The sequence below is a fragment of the Lepidochelys kempii genome, chromosome 9 (assembly GCF_965140285.1).
Source record: "Lepidochelys kempii isolate rLepKem1 chromosome 9, rLepKem1.hap1, whole genome shotgun sequence".
Lineage (NCBI taxonomy): Eukaryota > Metazoa > Chordata > Testudines > Cheloniidae > Lepidochelys > Lepidochelys kempii.
In genome coordinates this window covers 98156042-98169394 of record NC_136388.1, presented here as the reverse complement: position 1 = coordinate 98169394, position 13353 = coordinate 98156042, and the positions used below count along the sequence as shown (strand labels likewise).

The window sequence follows — 13353 nt, the reverse complement described above, 5'->3', positions numbered from 1 at the left end:
GATAGATTCTCCCTCTCTTGCCGTCTTCCTCGGAAGACTCATGCCTTTCTGGAAGGCATGCTTTAGGCAAACACGAGTTACGCTCCAGCGAGCACACAAGTTATTGGGCTCTGGTGCAATGTAATGGCCTGGGCTCTGCCTGTCAGGCTGGGTGATCCAAGGGTCCTTTCCGGCCTTAAGCGCCGTGAATCTAAACTGCTGCTGGGAATGCACGTAATTCCGCCGCCCCCCCGGGAAATGCTGGAGGCAGCCTGCGCCGAGAGAGCCCGCGTGGGAGACCAGGCTGAGCGTGGGGGCCTGGGCAAGGAACCGGCTTTGCCAGGGACGGCAGGTAGGACTCCTGCTGCCTGTGGCCGGCCCCGGGCAGGCGCCAGGAGGCGCGCGCCTTGGCCTGGGAGCCCGGCATGGCCCACGGCGCAGCTCCCCGCTTTGCGGCCGCTCGCCGGGGCAACGCGGGGCCGGACCGGCAGGGACGTTCCCAGCGCAGCGCCGGCGACGGCCCCTTCCTCCGCCCGGCCCGGCGCCGCCCCCCGCAACCAAGCCCGCCCCTGCCAGGGAGGAGGGGGGGGCCCTCGCCCCAGCAGCTCCCCCTGCTCATGAATATGCAAACGACGGTACAATGGCCAGCCAATGGCGTGCGGGCTGGTCACATGGTGCCGCCGGAGGCTGAGGGGAGAGAAGTTGGGTCTCAGTGAAGCCAGGCAGCTCAGGCGGCGGCCACGGGCTGCGAGCGCTCGGGCTGCAGGCGGCGGGGGAGGCTGAGCCGCTCCCCCCGCGGGGCGCCCGGCCGGCCGGGGCGCTGCCGGGACCATGCCGATCCTCCTCTTCCTCATAGACACGTCGGCCTCCATGAACCAGCGGGCGCACCTGGGCACCAGCTACCTGGACGTCGCCAAGGGCGCCGTGGAGCTCTTCATGAAGGTGAGTGCGGGCCGGGCGGGCCGCCTGCCCCGCGCCCCGCGCCCGCCCGTTAACGCCGCCTTCTCTGCTCTCTCCGCAGCTGCGGGCCCGGGACCCGGCCAGCCGCGGGGACAGGTACATGCTGGTCACCTTCGACGAGCCGCCCTACTGCATCAAGGTAACGCCCGCCCCCGCGCGCCCGGCCCGGGGGGCGCAGCCGCCGGCGGCGGCAGCAGCCCGTGAAGATGGCGGACATTTTGCTTTTGTATGGAGGAGCGAGGCTGGCGGAGGGCGCTGCTGAGATGGAGGAGGGGGAGGAGCGTGATTCGCCACCCCGGCGTGGGGCGGGGCCGGGCCGCTGCGCCGCGCGGCTCCGCCCCGCCCCTGCCGCGCCGCCGCCCAGCGCCTCTCCTCGGCCCGACCGCTCGCCAGCCCGGCTGGACGCCGGGGCGGTGGGGGTCTCGCCCCTGAGGACCGGTCCCAGGGGGTCCCGCCCCGCCCTCTCTCGCCGGGGAGACCGGGGCGGGGCGGGTCTCGTCAGTCCTTCCCCCCTCATGCGCCAGGGCCCTGTTGGACCAGGACACTGTGGTTCTTGTCTGTCCCTCCTCCTCCTGGGACCCTATAGACGGGGACACCTGGACCCCGCCTCTGCACCAGGATCCCGTGGAACAGGACCGTGTAGGTCCTTTTCCACACACACAGCCCGATAGACCAGGACAGTGTCTCCCGCCTCCCCATGCCCGTGGTGCCGCTGCTCCTCCCTAAGCACTGGGACCCCAGAGACCAGGCTAGTATGGGTCACGGTCCCCCTTGCCCCAGGCGCTGGGATCTAGGGCAGTGAGAGTTCTCTCACTACACCTTGGCTGCTGCTACACAAGGATAGGAGGAAGGGGCTGCTGAAGCTTTTTCTCCTCTCCTCTCCCCCATGATCCCTATCCCCTTCCTTTACTGCCCCCGCTTTCCCCTCCTTTAGCGGAATTTGCTTCTGCCTCCAGTTCTGCTGCTGTTGCTCGGGAAGCCTAGACGGGAGTGTGCATTTCTACCCCATTGCCGTGCTTCGTGCACAAGGATTAGGGCAAAAGACTTCCCCCCCCCCCCCACTCTCTGCAGCAGCAGGAATGTATGTATTGGAGCAGCATCCTGGAAGCAATCCGTTTCCCTGTACACATGCGGCTTATATTGCAGCACAAAGATTGAGGCAACTGACTATTTCTTCCCCACACTTGCTGCTGCCTTTCTATGCCTCACCTTGGTGTGTCTCCCTCATTAGTTACTGAAGCAACAGACTGGGCCTGTCTCTTCCTCCTCCTCCCACACCTACTGCTAAAGGTGCAGCTCAGGAATTGAAGAGAGACAATGTGGTGCTGCATTGCCATGTGTTGTGACTTACAGCTGTTTAACGTGGGTGTAAAACATTACCATTCTGATTTGATAGTGTTACTCTGCACAGGTGTTTGTGATTACACACGGAAGTGCTGAATTTGACCCAGTGTGTGTGTGTCTTTCTCTTCCCCCATTTTTGCTTTTTCTCAGGATTGAGGCAGGTAGTCCATGGCTGCTGCACCTCAAGAACAATTCAAAAAAATAGGTCACCTTAGTGATATTTCTGTTTGCTTCTCAGACCATGACTTCCAAGTAGCTGAGATGTCCACATGAATGTAATTTTAAATGTCTCATTAAAGCACACCACAAAACTCTTCAGTGTTAGAGAGGTTTTGAAAACTCCTAAAATGGATCCATTGAATGGCTCTGGGCATAGGTATTCCATTAGCGTTCTTTTCTGTTTTAACATGTCAGTAATTACCATTAGTTACCATCTGATTGGCATTAGCCCAGCATAAAGTAGGCAGATGTCCACATAACAAACGCCACCATTGTTGGCGGTCCCAGCAGAGAAGCTAAGAATGGATGGTCTCTGCAGGTGATGGCCAAAGCATGTAGGTGGGACGTGGGTGTGCTTGTGTTGATGCGGTGTGCGTTGCAGTGCTTCTGTGGAAAGAGAAATTTATTTCTGGGGCCATGGATCTTCCGCCTTTAACCAGCACTAAATTCACACACTTGAAATGCAGTCTGCTCTCTGAAATGCTGATAACACTTTCATAGGTCAGCATTTATTTTGTGTTTACTACTCCACACCTATCCTCCCCCCTCTCAAAAGGGGTCATTTTGTTGTCTCTGCATTCATGAAGATCTATCTTGAGCTCTGGGTTAAAATCTCCTAATTTCTGGCAAAGAAATGTTAGCTGGCATTCTAATCTGACAACACTGGAAGGTTTTCTGCAGCACGGTTTGAAATATATTTCCCTCCTGTTCTCCACTCAGGACTAAATACAGCGAGCCTAGTCTTTGTCATGGCAGTCTTAGCTGTGAGAACACACTTTCCTGTTTTTGTTATATTGCACACAACATGATGTAAGGAAAACATTTATGGTTTTCCAGTGTCAATGCATCTACTTGTAACTCTGTGTAATAGGAATACTATATAGGCTATTATCACATGCCATGCAAGTCTCACTAAAGAAAATTCCTATGTTTGGAGTATTGTACCAATGAGTAGTGCTTTTCTACATACTACTAATGTTGGTACATAGCAATTGAAATACATGGGAACTGATGTGTTTTGTCCATAGTGTTTTGTGGCACACATTGCATCATTTAAAACAAAAATAACATGAATTGGGTACTTCATGTGAACAATAGTTACTTTCTGAAGCTTGGTAAGATATTCCTTTTCTTCTCTCTTAAGAATAAGCAGGCTTAGCCTGCAAATATTTTTTCATAATTCAGTAGTTTGCATATCATCAAAAGCATATGGAACATGATTGTATCCTGTATTGTAAATATGAAATAGTATTTAAATGGAAAATATCTAAGGACTTAGATCAAGTCTGTTTTCCTCTATCTCTAGTTCAAAAGTAGCCAAGCAGATTTGTATGTGTTACAAAATAAAAACTTTGCAAAGGAAATACTAATATCAAACGACAACAATAATGGTGGATATGCCAAGACCTTTTTTCTGGGTTGGGGAAGGAGAAAGTAACATTAAGAATGAAAATGTAAGATTACAAAATATATTCCAATATCTGTGCAGCAGCAGCTAATTTCCCTTGTCAACTGCTTTGCTCTCTTGTTTGTATCATTTATTGAGAGGGAATCACAATCTTGTTTGGTAACTTTAGGAAATACGCTGGACCCTCGCTAGAATGTGGGATTTGGGATCCATGCCCAGTACAGTGTTAACATGAGGACCGCATTAAAATGATATGCAATTAAAGTAATTAAATTTGGGATCCATGGCTGTGACCGCATTATATGCGAATTCGTGCTATATAGATGCGCATTCTAGCGGGGGTCCGGTGTAGTTTTTTAGCCCTTGCCATCAAGCGTTCCTTTGGTTGCAGGGGGGGCTGTGACTTCAGTGTAACTTATAGCCCTATAATTATTTTACTTTAAATCCACTGCCTTACTTGACCACTGCTAACGGAGGGTGCCCTATATAAAACAATGCTGTCACGGTCTATAATGTTTATACTAGCGAAGGCTTGCTGGTAGGCAGAAGAGGTCACCTGCTGAAATCAGTGGAACTTACTCTCTTTTCCATACCCCATGTGTTGTACGGAAAGCAATGCATAGTAAAGATGATGAAATATGATCTAAAATCTGTAGGGTTAAATAAAGACCAACATACTATATTTTTTTAATCAATTTTTTTTGGTATCTAGAGATGCATAAAACTGCACCTAAAATATCTTTTGTCAATGGACTTCGTGCAGAACCCACTGGAGTCTATGGAAAAACGCCCCTGACTTGGGCTTTGGATCAGGTCCTTTGTTAGGTTTTCTCTTGGTAGATGGCAAGTTATTTATTTTGAGGACGATCTAGGAAGCTTTATTTTTAGTACTTCAAAAATTACAACTTTTTTTTAAGAAAAGCACTAATTTCCAGATTAAAATACTTTGAGATGTTAAATGAGTTTGCTGATATGCTACTAGACAGAGGCTGGTAGCTATGCAGAGACAATAGTGCAAGTTACTTTGATTCTGATTTACTGTGTCATGTCCAGGAGTTGCTTACACTTAATTTGAGGTATTGCAGGAATCTCTCACTCCTGTCACACTCTTAATTCCCGTTTGAGAGAATGGCATGTTTGTTTTTGGTTCCTACTTGTAGATCTCCCCACTGTCTTAAGCAGGCACAACTGATTGAAGCTGTCATTTTAATCAGTTTTGCTTGGCTGTTACTGATCTGACGATGCTATGTGGAGCACCAAAAATTTCTTCTGGAAGGGGATGAGGAGAGAAATTTCCTCCTGCATCCCCAGCAACTGTTACTCTTGCCATTTTCCCTGATGGCATAGAAAACCGAGCTGAATATTGGTGTAAAGATAAGCATATATGGCTACAGATGTAGGTTCTGCGGGATGCTGAGATCTCCAAGTTATTCAGTCTTGCAATCCCTGGGCATATGTATAGACTTGTTTTGTTTCCTTTCTTAGGAAGACTGGTCATCTCTTAATTTATTTGCTGCTTTTTCACTAATAATATAAAATCTCATTTTGTCAATCACCTATTCTACAGTTTGTGAAACAGTCCCAAATTACTTTTGCGGCCTGTGCTCTGGGTAACTATTCAATCTCATGATGAAGTACTAGTACAGTCTTATCCAGACTAACTGGTTTCATGAACTCTCTTACACACTTGTGACTGATATGATTTCAGTGGGGCAGGTGACAGTGAGATGGCCTTCCCTTGGTTCTTGGCGGTGTTCTATATGGCATTTTTCCCAGAAATGGTGATTTTTGTTTTAGGTCATGAGACCTTGTTTTAACATGAACTGCTCCATAAATGATCTGCTCACAAATCCGAGTATTGGAACTATTTACAATTAATTTACTTCAGGGACTAGGATTAGGAGTTCTGTATTCCTGTTTGTATGGTCACATAGTGTATTACCTTCAGTTGGTGATCCAATGGGTTGGGCCCGTAGTTGGTTTCCTGAGACCTAGTGCAGTAATATGTAAATGTGATTTTGGAGCTGTTGCTAAACTAACTCAGAGTTCTAACTACAGTACATATTAATGAAGTTTACTGCCCCACAAAACTCTTCTACACAATGTATTCAATTAACATTTCTGTATCAACGCCTACTGTATAAACACATGAAATATGGGGGAGTTATGGAAGAAAGTGCCAAAATTTGTAGGAGAAACAGAGAAATGGGGGTCAAAGTGAGAATTTTTGGGAAGGCATGGGAACATACAGAAAATTGGATAAATAGTGGGGAAAGATCTGTGAAGCGCCCTGTAGGTATCTGCATGGAGCGTGAATCTGATGTACTAAAAAATAGGGATCTCTATGTGTTGGTAGTTGGAGGGTAGGGAACAGAATGAGAGGGAAGGAAGATTACTTCAACTGTGTTTTGAATGAACTAGATGAGGAATTGTGGATCTTGGAGTCAAGAAAAGAGTAGTGTGCAATAGTCATGACTAGAGATCGGTGCATAGACAAGAATTTGAGCCATCTTGATAGACAGAAAAGGAAGGATCTTGGAAATGTATAGGACGAATTGACAAGACTTGCTAGCCCAGAGCTCTAACTAGCGCCTGTTGCTCCTCTTCCTCTCCTGCTCTGACTGCAGGCCTTGTAACCTTTAGATGATCTCTCCAGTCTTGGAGGATGGTGACTTCTATGACTAGACTTTTTGGGTCTCTCACTGGTAACCTCTTCTGACTTTCTGAAACCATTATGTGAGGGTCTGTAACCTTTGTCAAGTTGGCTGCGTTTGTTGGCTGAAGGTGGTAGAAATTTCTGGAAGGCTCCTATGTAAGTGTCCACTTAAGGGTACTGAAATAATACCTAGCAGCTCGGTTACTTTTTAGGGAAGCTGGTGAGGCTTGGGATTAGTTTCTCTATTGTCAGTAGTCTGTCTTTTGATATGAAGTCTGAATACTTAATGATGTTAAACAAATCAGATTTTCTCTTTGTTCATCATGAAATGGTTGCTGCGTGAAGGCAGTGGGCACTACCATGACCTACGTGGCTCTCTGTGACGGAGAGTAACTGAGTGTACTCTGGTGCAGGCAGAGATCTGGGGTCTCTTTGTATAACTTTGGAGGTAGAGAATTCAGAGTCATTGGGTCAGAGAACTTGCTCTGCCTCTGTTATGAAAACTGTTAGGTCTTGAGGTGGACAGTAGTAAGAAAGCTGTTCCAGATGGCAGGTGCTGCATTTTATAAAGGCTCTCATGTTGGCAATGGCCAACTCATGGAGAGTCGAAAGAGGCTTGTGCAGAGGGCAACAAAGAGAATCCATTTGGATAGGCTGTAGCAAATCCATAGGCTTTTAATTTGAGGTAACTTGAACAGTATCTTGCACTGAATGGGGTTGTGTGAGGCTGGAAGTGAAATAGTTATGCTTTTCTGTGTATGTAAGAAATCTGGCAGAAGCATTCTGCTCACGTGGGCACCTGGAGCTCTGATTTAGAGCCATGGAGAAAGAAATTCCAGTAGTCTAAAGTAAGAGGAGATGAAGGATGGTGATTTCGGCAGAGTGGAAGTTGAGGCAGTGGTGTAAATGGGCAGTATTGTGGAGGTGGTTTTAGGCAGGTCACCAGTCACAAGGTATTGGAGGAGGAGAGTTCTGGGTCAAAGATGACGCTGAAGCGAGGGTGAGTTGAAGGAAATGGAGTTCTGAGTTGGGGGGTGAGAAGAAGAGGAATTTCTATTCCTTTTGGGCAAGAGGAACATTTTTCTCTTCACTTGTAGCTGAAGTAACGTGAGATGTCTTCAAAATTATCTAGTCAAGAGGCAAGTCAGAGGTGGGCAGAAGGAATCACTTAAATATTAATATATTTTAAGTATTTGTTATAAGGTCGTATAAAAGGGACAGTGTAGAGACATGATTTCTGATTTGTTCCATTTTGCCAAAAGTTGCCTTGTGCACACTACTTAAATGCTGTAAAAAAATTATCTTCCATCATGTGTAGTCTTCAGCCAACCCCCCAAAAACAAGTCCTAAGTTGAGTGAAGAATCTTGTTCTAACCGATTTAATGTAGCTTCCATTACCCTGGTATTCTTTTACATAGTCTTTTTTCCCCCCTTGAGTGGTGACTTTGAGCATGAACAAATAAATTACAGTAGGTAGTTTAAAACTAACAAATGTTCTTATTCTGTTTGTTCTCTTAAATTCATTTGCTTAACAGAAGTAATTTAGTTTGAAGGGAGATTGGGGCAAATCCCTAATGACTATTACCCCCTGAGAACAAAACAGGTTTGGAATCCACTTACTGTTGCTTGCTTGGGAATAATTGTCTATTAGCTGTAATAATTCCCCCACAGTTAGCTGTTCTGTCTCCAAGTGTAATCAGTATTTTTTTTGGTAGCTTGATTCAGTAGTCCTAAAGAAAGGTGACCAGAGGACACACTACGTGATTCTATTTTTAGTTGGACAATTTTTGGATTTAGCAAGTAAGATTAAAGCAAAATAAAATGGTGGGTATTTTTGCTGGGCGCGAGGCAGACTTCTGCATGCGGAGGCCCCCAGTGGATGCATTTTAAAATGTAAAACGGAGTACTAATTTCACTTGAACTTCGGGGGGGCGAATTATGAAATTTGTCCTCTAGTGGAAATACCATGGAATACTGGTAGCTTTCAGTTCAAAGGGATACTACTTGATTGATTTGATTGATTATTTAAATTTCATTTTTTTGGTAGAGCACTCTTTTAAAAAGTGTATACCTCTTGTTGGATAGGCCTACAATCAATAGCAAACATGCTCAGGCTCTTCTCCCTCCCTAGTCTCGATGCACATTGCTTCCTGCTATCTCCACTTTCAGCTGTGGTTTCTAGTAAACTTCCTCTTGTAGAACCTGGGGAAGGGGGTGCAAATGTCAGCAATGGCAAATTAGTGATACACAGTGCTGACAAATGCACAAAAAAACTGAAAAAGCAGAGGATTTTTTTTCTTTAGTTTACAGTAAGGGTAAGAGTTGTTTCTAGCAATATTTTTAGACCACTTTCAGATGGAAGTATGAGTTTTTTTTTAATCGATGGAGCTCTCTAAATTCCAGTTTATTCAGAAAAAATATGAAGAAGCACTGCGTTCTGATAAGGAATTGAATTCTAAATGGAGAAAGCAGTGTAGAAATGACACTGGTTCCTTGATGTAGTTATGTCCTCTGTATCCAGTCAGCTGTCAAAAGTCTTATTATTCATCTAACTGGAGACCAGTTAGCTTGTTTTCACTGGCTGCTTATAACCAATGAAAAGGAGAGGCAGTGTGGATTGCCACACTGATCTTATGTAAAGCATCTAAGCAGCTCTGTGTCTACTGGAATTTGCAAATTAAGGCCCTGATCCTGCATATGCTTACTTGAGACACTGATGGTATAAAATGATAGGATTCCTTGGAAAAGTTAAATTGACACTAACCCCTACCACTAATAGCCACTATGGCCATTTATTTTTTGTCTTTTTACTTGGCTCCCTATTTTATCTTGGACAGCTCTATAGACACATCCGATGGCTTTAAGGGCTTACTAGATAAAAGCAGAAATGTGTACACTAAGAGGCTTAACTAATTTCAAATGCTAAAGTCACTTTTTATAACAAGTTTAAATTGTAAAATCATAATACATATTTCTACCTAAGACTGCCTGCAAATAAGTGGAACGGCTTCTCTGTAGTGAGTAGGGAGTTGTCTCCACGTTTCTTTGCCAAATGCTCTTTGTTTCTTGTGTACTACATGCTGTTTTTTCATCAAAATACCAAGGCAGAATCCACAAGAATTACTAAATTATGATCTAGGCTTCTTAGCGTGGCTTTATAATCTATATAAAAATGTACATAATAATTAGATTGTAAACTCCTTGGGGCAGGAACTCTCTTTTTAAACTATATGATGTACCATTCTGTTGATTTCTAAATTGTGAATGTGTGTATTTATTAGCTTTTGCAATAATGAATACTATAAGATTGTAAATACTCTTCCTTTATTTTTAATTGCTTATAATGTGTTCATTCTCATTTGGGGTTTTGAAAATGTTTCTCCCTTAGGAGAATAGTCGACTTACTTTAAATCCAAGGGTACAAAAATGATATTTTGAACTTACTGTAACAAGAATACACAGAATTTAAGGCTGCCTGTGTTTGCATAATATGAAAATACCATTAATGTGAAAAGCTGCTTCTCTGATAAACTTCAGTTTCATGACTTGCGTGGATCTGTATTCCTGGGTAAAAGTAGTGCATATCTAGTGACTTAATTGTCTGGAATATTCTGGTTTCAGCTTTAACTATGGAGCCATAATATATACACAAAAATGGCTATTCAGTTGTAAGAGTCTGATTTACAGATTAGTTAGAGGGAGCTCCACTATCCAAAGATTCATTGTCTTCATGCAATACTTAGGGCCCTACCAAATTCGCAGTCCATTTTCGTCAGTTTCATGGTCATAGGATTTTAAAAATCGTAAATTTCATGATTTCAGCTATTTAAATCTGAAATTTCATGGTGTTGTAATTGTAGGGGTCCAGACCCAAAAAGAAGTTGGTGGGGGTGGGGGTTGCAAGATTATGATAAGGGGGATTGCGGTACTGTTATTCTTCTGCGCTGCTGCAGGTGGTGGTGTTGTCGTCTTCAGAGCTGGGCAGCTGGAGAGTGGCGACTGTGGGCTGGATGCCCAACTTTGAAGGCAGAGCCGCCATCAGCAGCAGTGCAGAACTAAGGATGGCATGGCATGGCCTGGCATGGTATTGCCACCCTTACTTCTGCGCTGCTGCTGGCGGGGCGCTGCCTTCAGTGACAGATGCCCAGCCAACAGCCACCACTCGTTGGCTGCCCAGCTCTGAGGGCAGCACAGAAGTAAAATAATCTTGCAATGACACCCCTGACACCCCCCGCCCCATTCCCTTTTGGGTCAGGACCTCCAGTGTTTCTCAGATTGGATTTCCCCCCATGAAATCTGTATGGTATAGGGTAAAAGCACACAAAAGACCAGATTTCATTGGGGAGACAGATACTGTTATACTGAGAAACATTGGGGAGACAGATACTGAGACCAGATTTCACCATTCTTGATGTGTTTTTTTCATGGCTATTAATTTGGTAGGGCCCTAGCAATACTGTACAACTTGATCAACTTCTTGAGTAACTTGCATTAGGAAAACGGGGGGGGGGGGAGGAATACCACCATTGTAAACCAACTTTATTTTAACTTAAAACTAACCATTTGATTACTAATGTGGACTGTGGGTTTAGAAACTTGCTACTGTTCTTTCTCCCCGCCCCCTAATTTATCTTATTAATGTGTTCTCTGTGGTGGATATATCACAATATTTGACTAGAGTACAGCTATTTCCAGAATCTATAACATCACCGTATAGCGCTATGTATAGAGCAACTGTTAACACTACCACTTGACTATATGCCAACTGTCACCTTAATACATAATCTCTGTTGTTGTTACACTGAAAACCTTGAGTAGACTTTAAATACTTAAAACTACACTCTATCAAATTCAGTTTTCATGGATTCCACTTAATATTTGCTGGAGACTCTAAACATAAAGATGAAAAGGATCATATGAGGAGCTGTTCTAAACACAAGCAACGAGTCAAGCTAGGGACAAGGTGTTAGTGAAGCGCTTGGTTCGTGTCTAGAATATGCATTTTAAGTGGTGTCCTTGTAATCACATTCTGTGTTCAATTTAGAATCTGTAACTGCCCTGATACTTGTATTGATCTATCCATTTCTCCCTAATTCCCTGTAGAGATTGAGGTACTTACATTTTCTGTGTAATGCATGGGTATTAAGAAGATATGTCTCTGGGATCAGTTGTTTTAGTTTGAATTTCAAACTGACATCTACATTTTTCTTTCAACTACTGATATTTTTAAATTTGTTTTTGAACTGGCCACAAAACAAGGTATGAAAATTTGTACATTGATGTTCAGCTAAAAAAATACTGACCAGAGAGTATTGAGGTAGGCGCATTCTTATTCTGTTGCCTTGTGCTTCTCTGCTTTTAAGGCTGTTATAGGCTGAGCTCTCTAATGTGAACTTTTTACAAGAAGTGATATTAACAATTCTATTCATGTATAGGATGTAAGCAGATATCTTCCTTATGCTTGCTGTTAAAGATAAAAGGACTTGAAGTTAATTTTAGTGCTATTAAGCTTCAAACAAAACCATAGTGTGTGTTTTTTAAAAAATTGTGTTGGCTAATGTTAGATTTTTAGTATAAGCAAAGGCCTACAGTTTAGCAATATTATTGTTAGTTGTCAGTGGAACTGACCAACATTTATCTAGGTATTATAGTGAGGTAGTAGCACCTGTGTAGTTAAGGTGAGACTCTTACTGTTTAACAGCTGACTTCTCTAAGTGCTGTGAAGTCCACATGCTTGCTTGGATTAACCTGACAATTTCTGTGCTTCATGAGGACCTGGAGTAGATTAGTGGTCCATATTTGAGCAAGCGGTTCCTGAGATACAGCCATCTCTTCCCCCAAGCCTCCAAAATCTTCAAAATCGTTTCTTATAACATGTTTTTGCACAGGGGTAAAGTTAATGGTGCAAGTTGGGGTCATTTGGGCAAGAGATTCTCAGTTATGGTCTGTCACATTATGAACAGCTTTTAATTTTCAAAATTCTGTAAAGTCCATGTGCATAGGGAGATTATTTAGAAAATTGGTTTTCCATAATGGGCTGAGGTGGACTTTGAAAGAGAAGGGGAGGAGAATACCTACTGAGTTCACACATCTGCAGTTTTATGCTATAGAGCGTTGTGCAAAGCACCTTCCCCTACACCAGACCCTGAAGTGGAGTATGGGGCTCTGCTCCATTTCCTCTTGATGCCTCCAGCTGGTAGATACGCTTCTTGCAGCCCATCAGTTACCACATACCTTCCTTCGTCCCTCCAGTTCTGCTTGAGGAATGGAGAGGCCAGGAGAAGCGTAGAGCTGCATCCTGAGTGGCAATGAGGAGGTGGTCCCGGGAAGTTTCCTGGTGTGTCTCAATCATGTCACCCTCACTGCCCCCACTTCCTCAAAAAAAGAAAAAGGGGGCGGGGGAATTCACTGCCCAAAAACTCGGTGCACTTGACATTCTGGAAGTGTACAAAGCACTTTTGGTTAACCTTGACTTAGAGTTAAAGATTTTGGTCTGTGAATGTTATTTGCACTGTTGGGGGTGTACTTTACTTATCAAAGTTTATAATCCAGAAGTACCTACTATTTCTAAATGATGGTGTCCCTATAATCCATCTTCATAAATTACTACATGAAACACATAGCTGATTTAAATACAGAATTAAAGTAGATCTCATACTACTTCAAAACCATACTGATATGGCCACTTGTTTACTGAGTGCAACTAATTCTGGATAGTTTTGTGTTCCTTGTCTAAATACTGATATATTTTGAAATGGTGGGTTATGATGACCTCTTTGTGTTTATA

General features: G+C 44.1%; 1 protein-coding gene across 9 annotated transcripts in view; it reads left to right on the top strand.

Moving 5' to 3' along the window:
• The first annotated feature begins 667 nt into the window (after positions 1-667).
• Positions 668-13353, top strand: part of LOC140916749 (integrator complex subunit 6-like) — a 54027-nt gene continuing 41341 nt past the window's right edge. For 4 of the 9 annotated variants that reach the window (XM_073358479.1, XM_073358482.1, XM_073358481.1 and 1 more), the window contains exons 1-2: positions 668-921; positions 1001-1078. In XM_073358479.1, the coding sequence (XP_073214580.1) occupies positions 811-921; positions 1001-1078 (189 nt within the window). In that variant the 5' untranslated portion in view covers positions 668-810. Of the gene's footprint in view, positions 922-998; positions 1079-1280; positions 2302-13353 lie in introns of those variants that run through there. The other 5 variants (XM_073358476.1, XM_073358474.1, XM_073358478.1 and 2 more) reach the window with 4 other exon arrangements.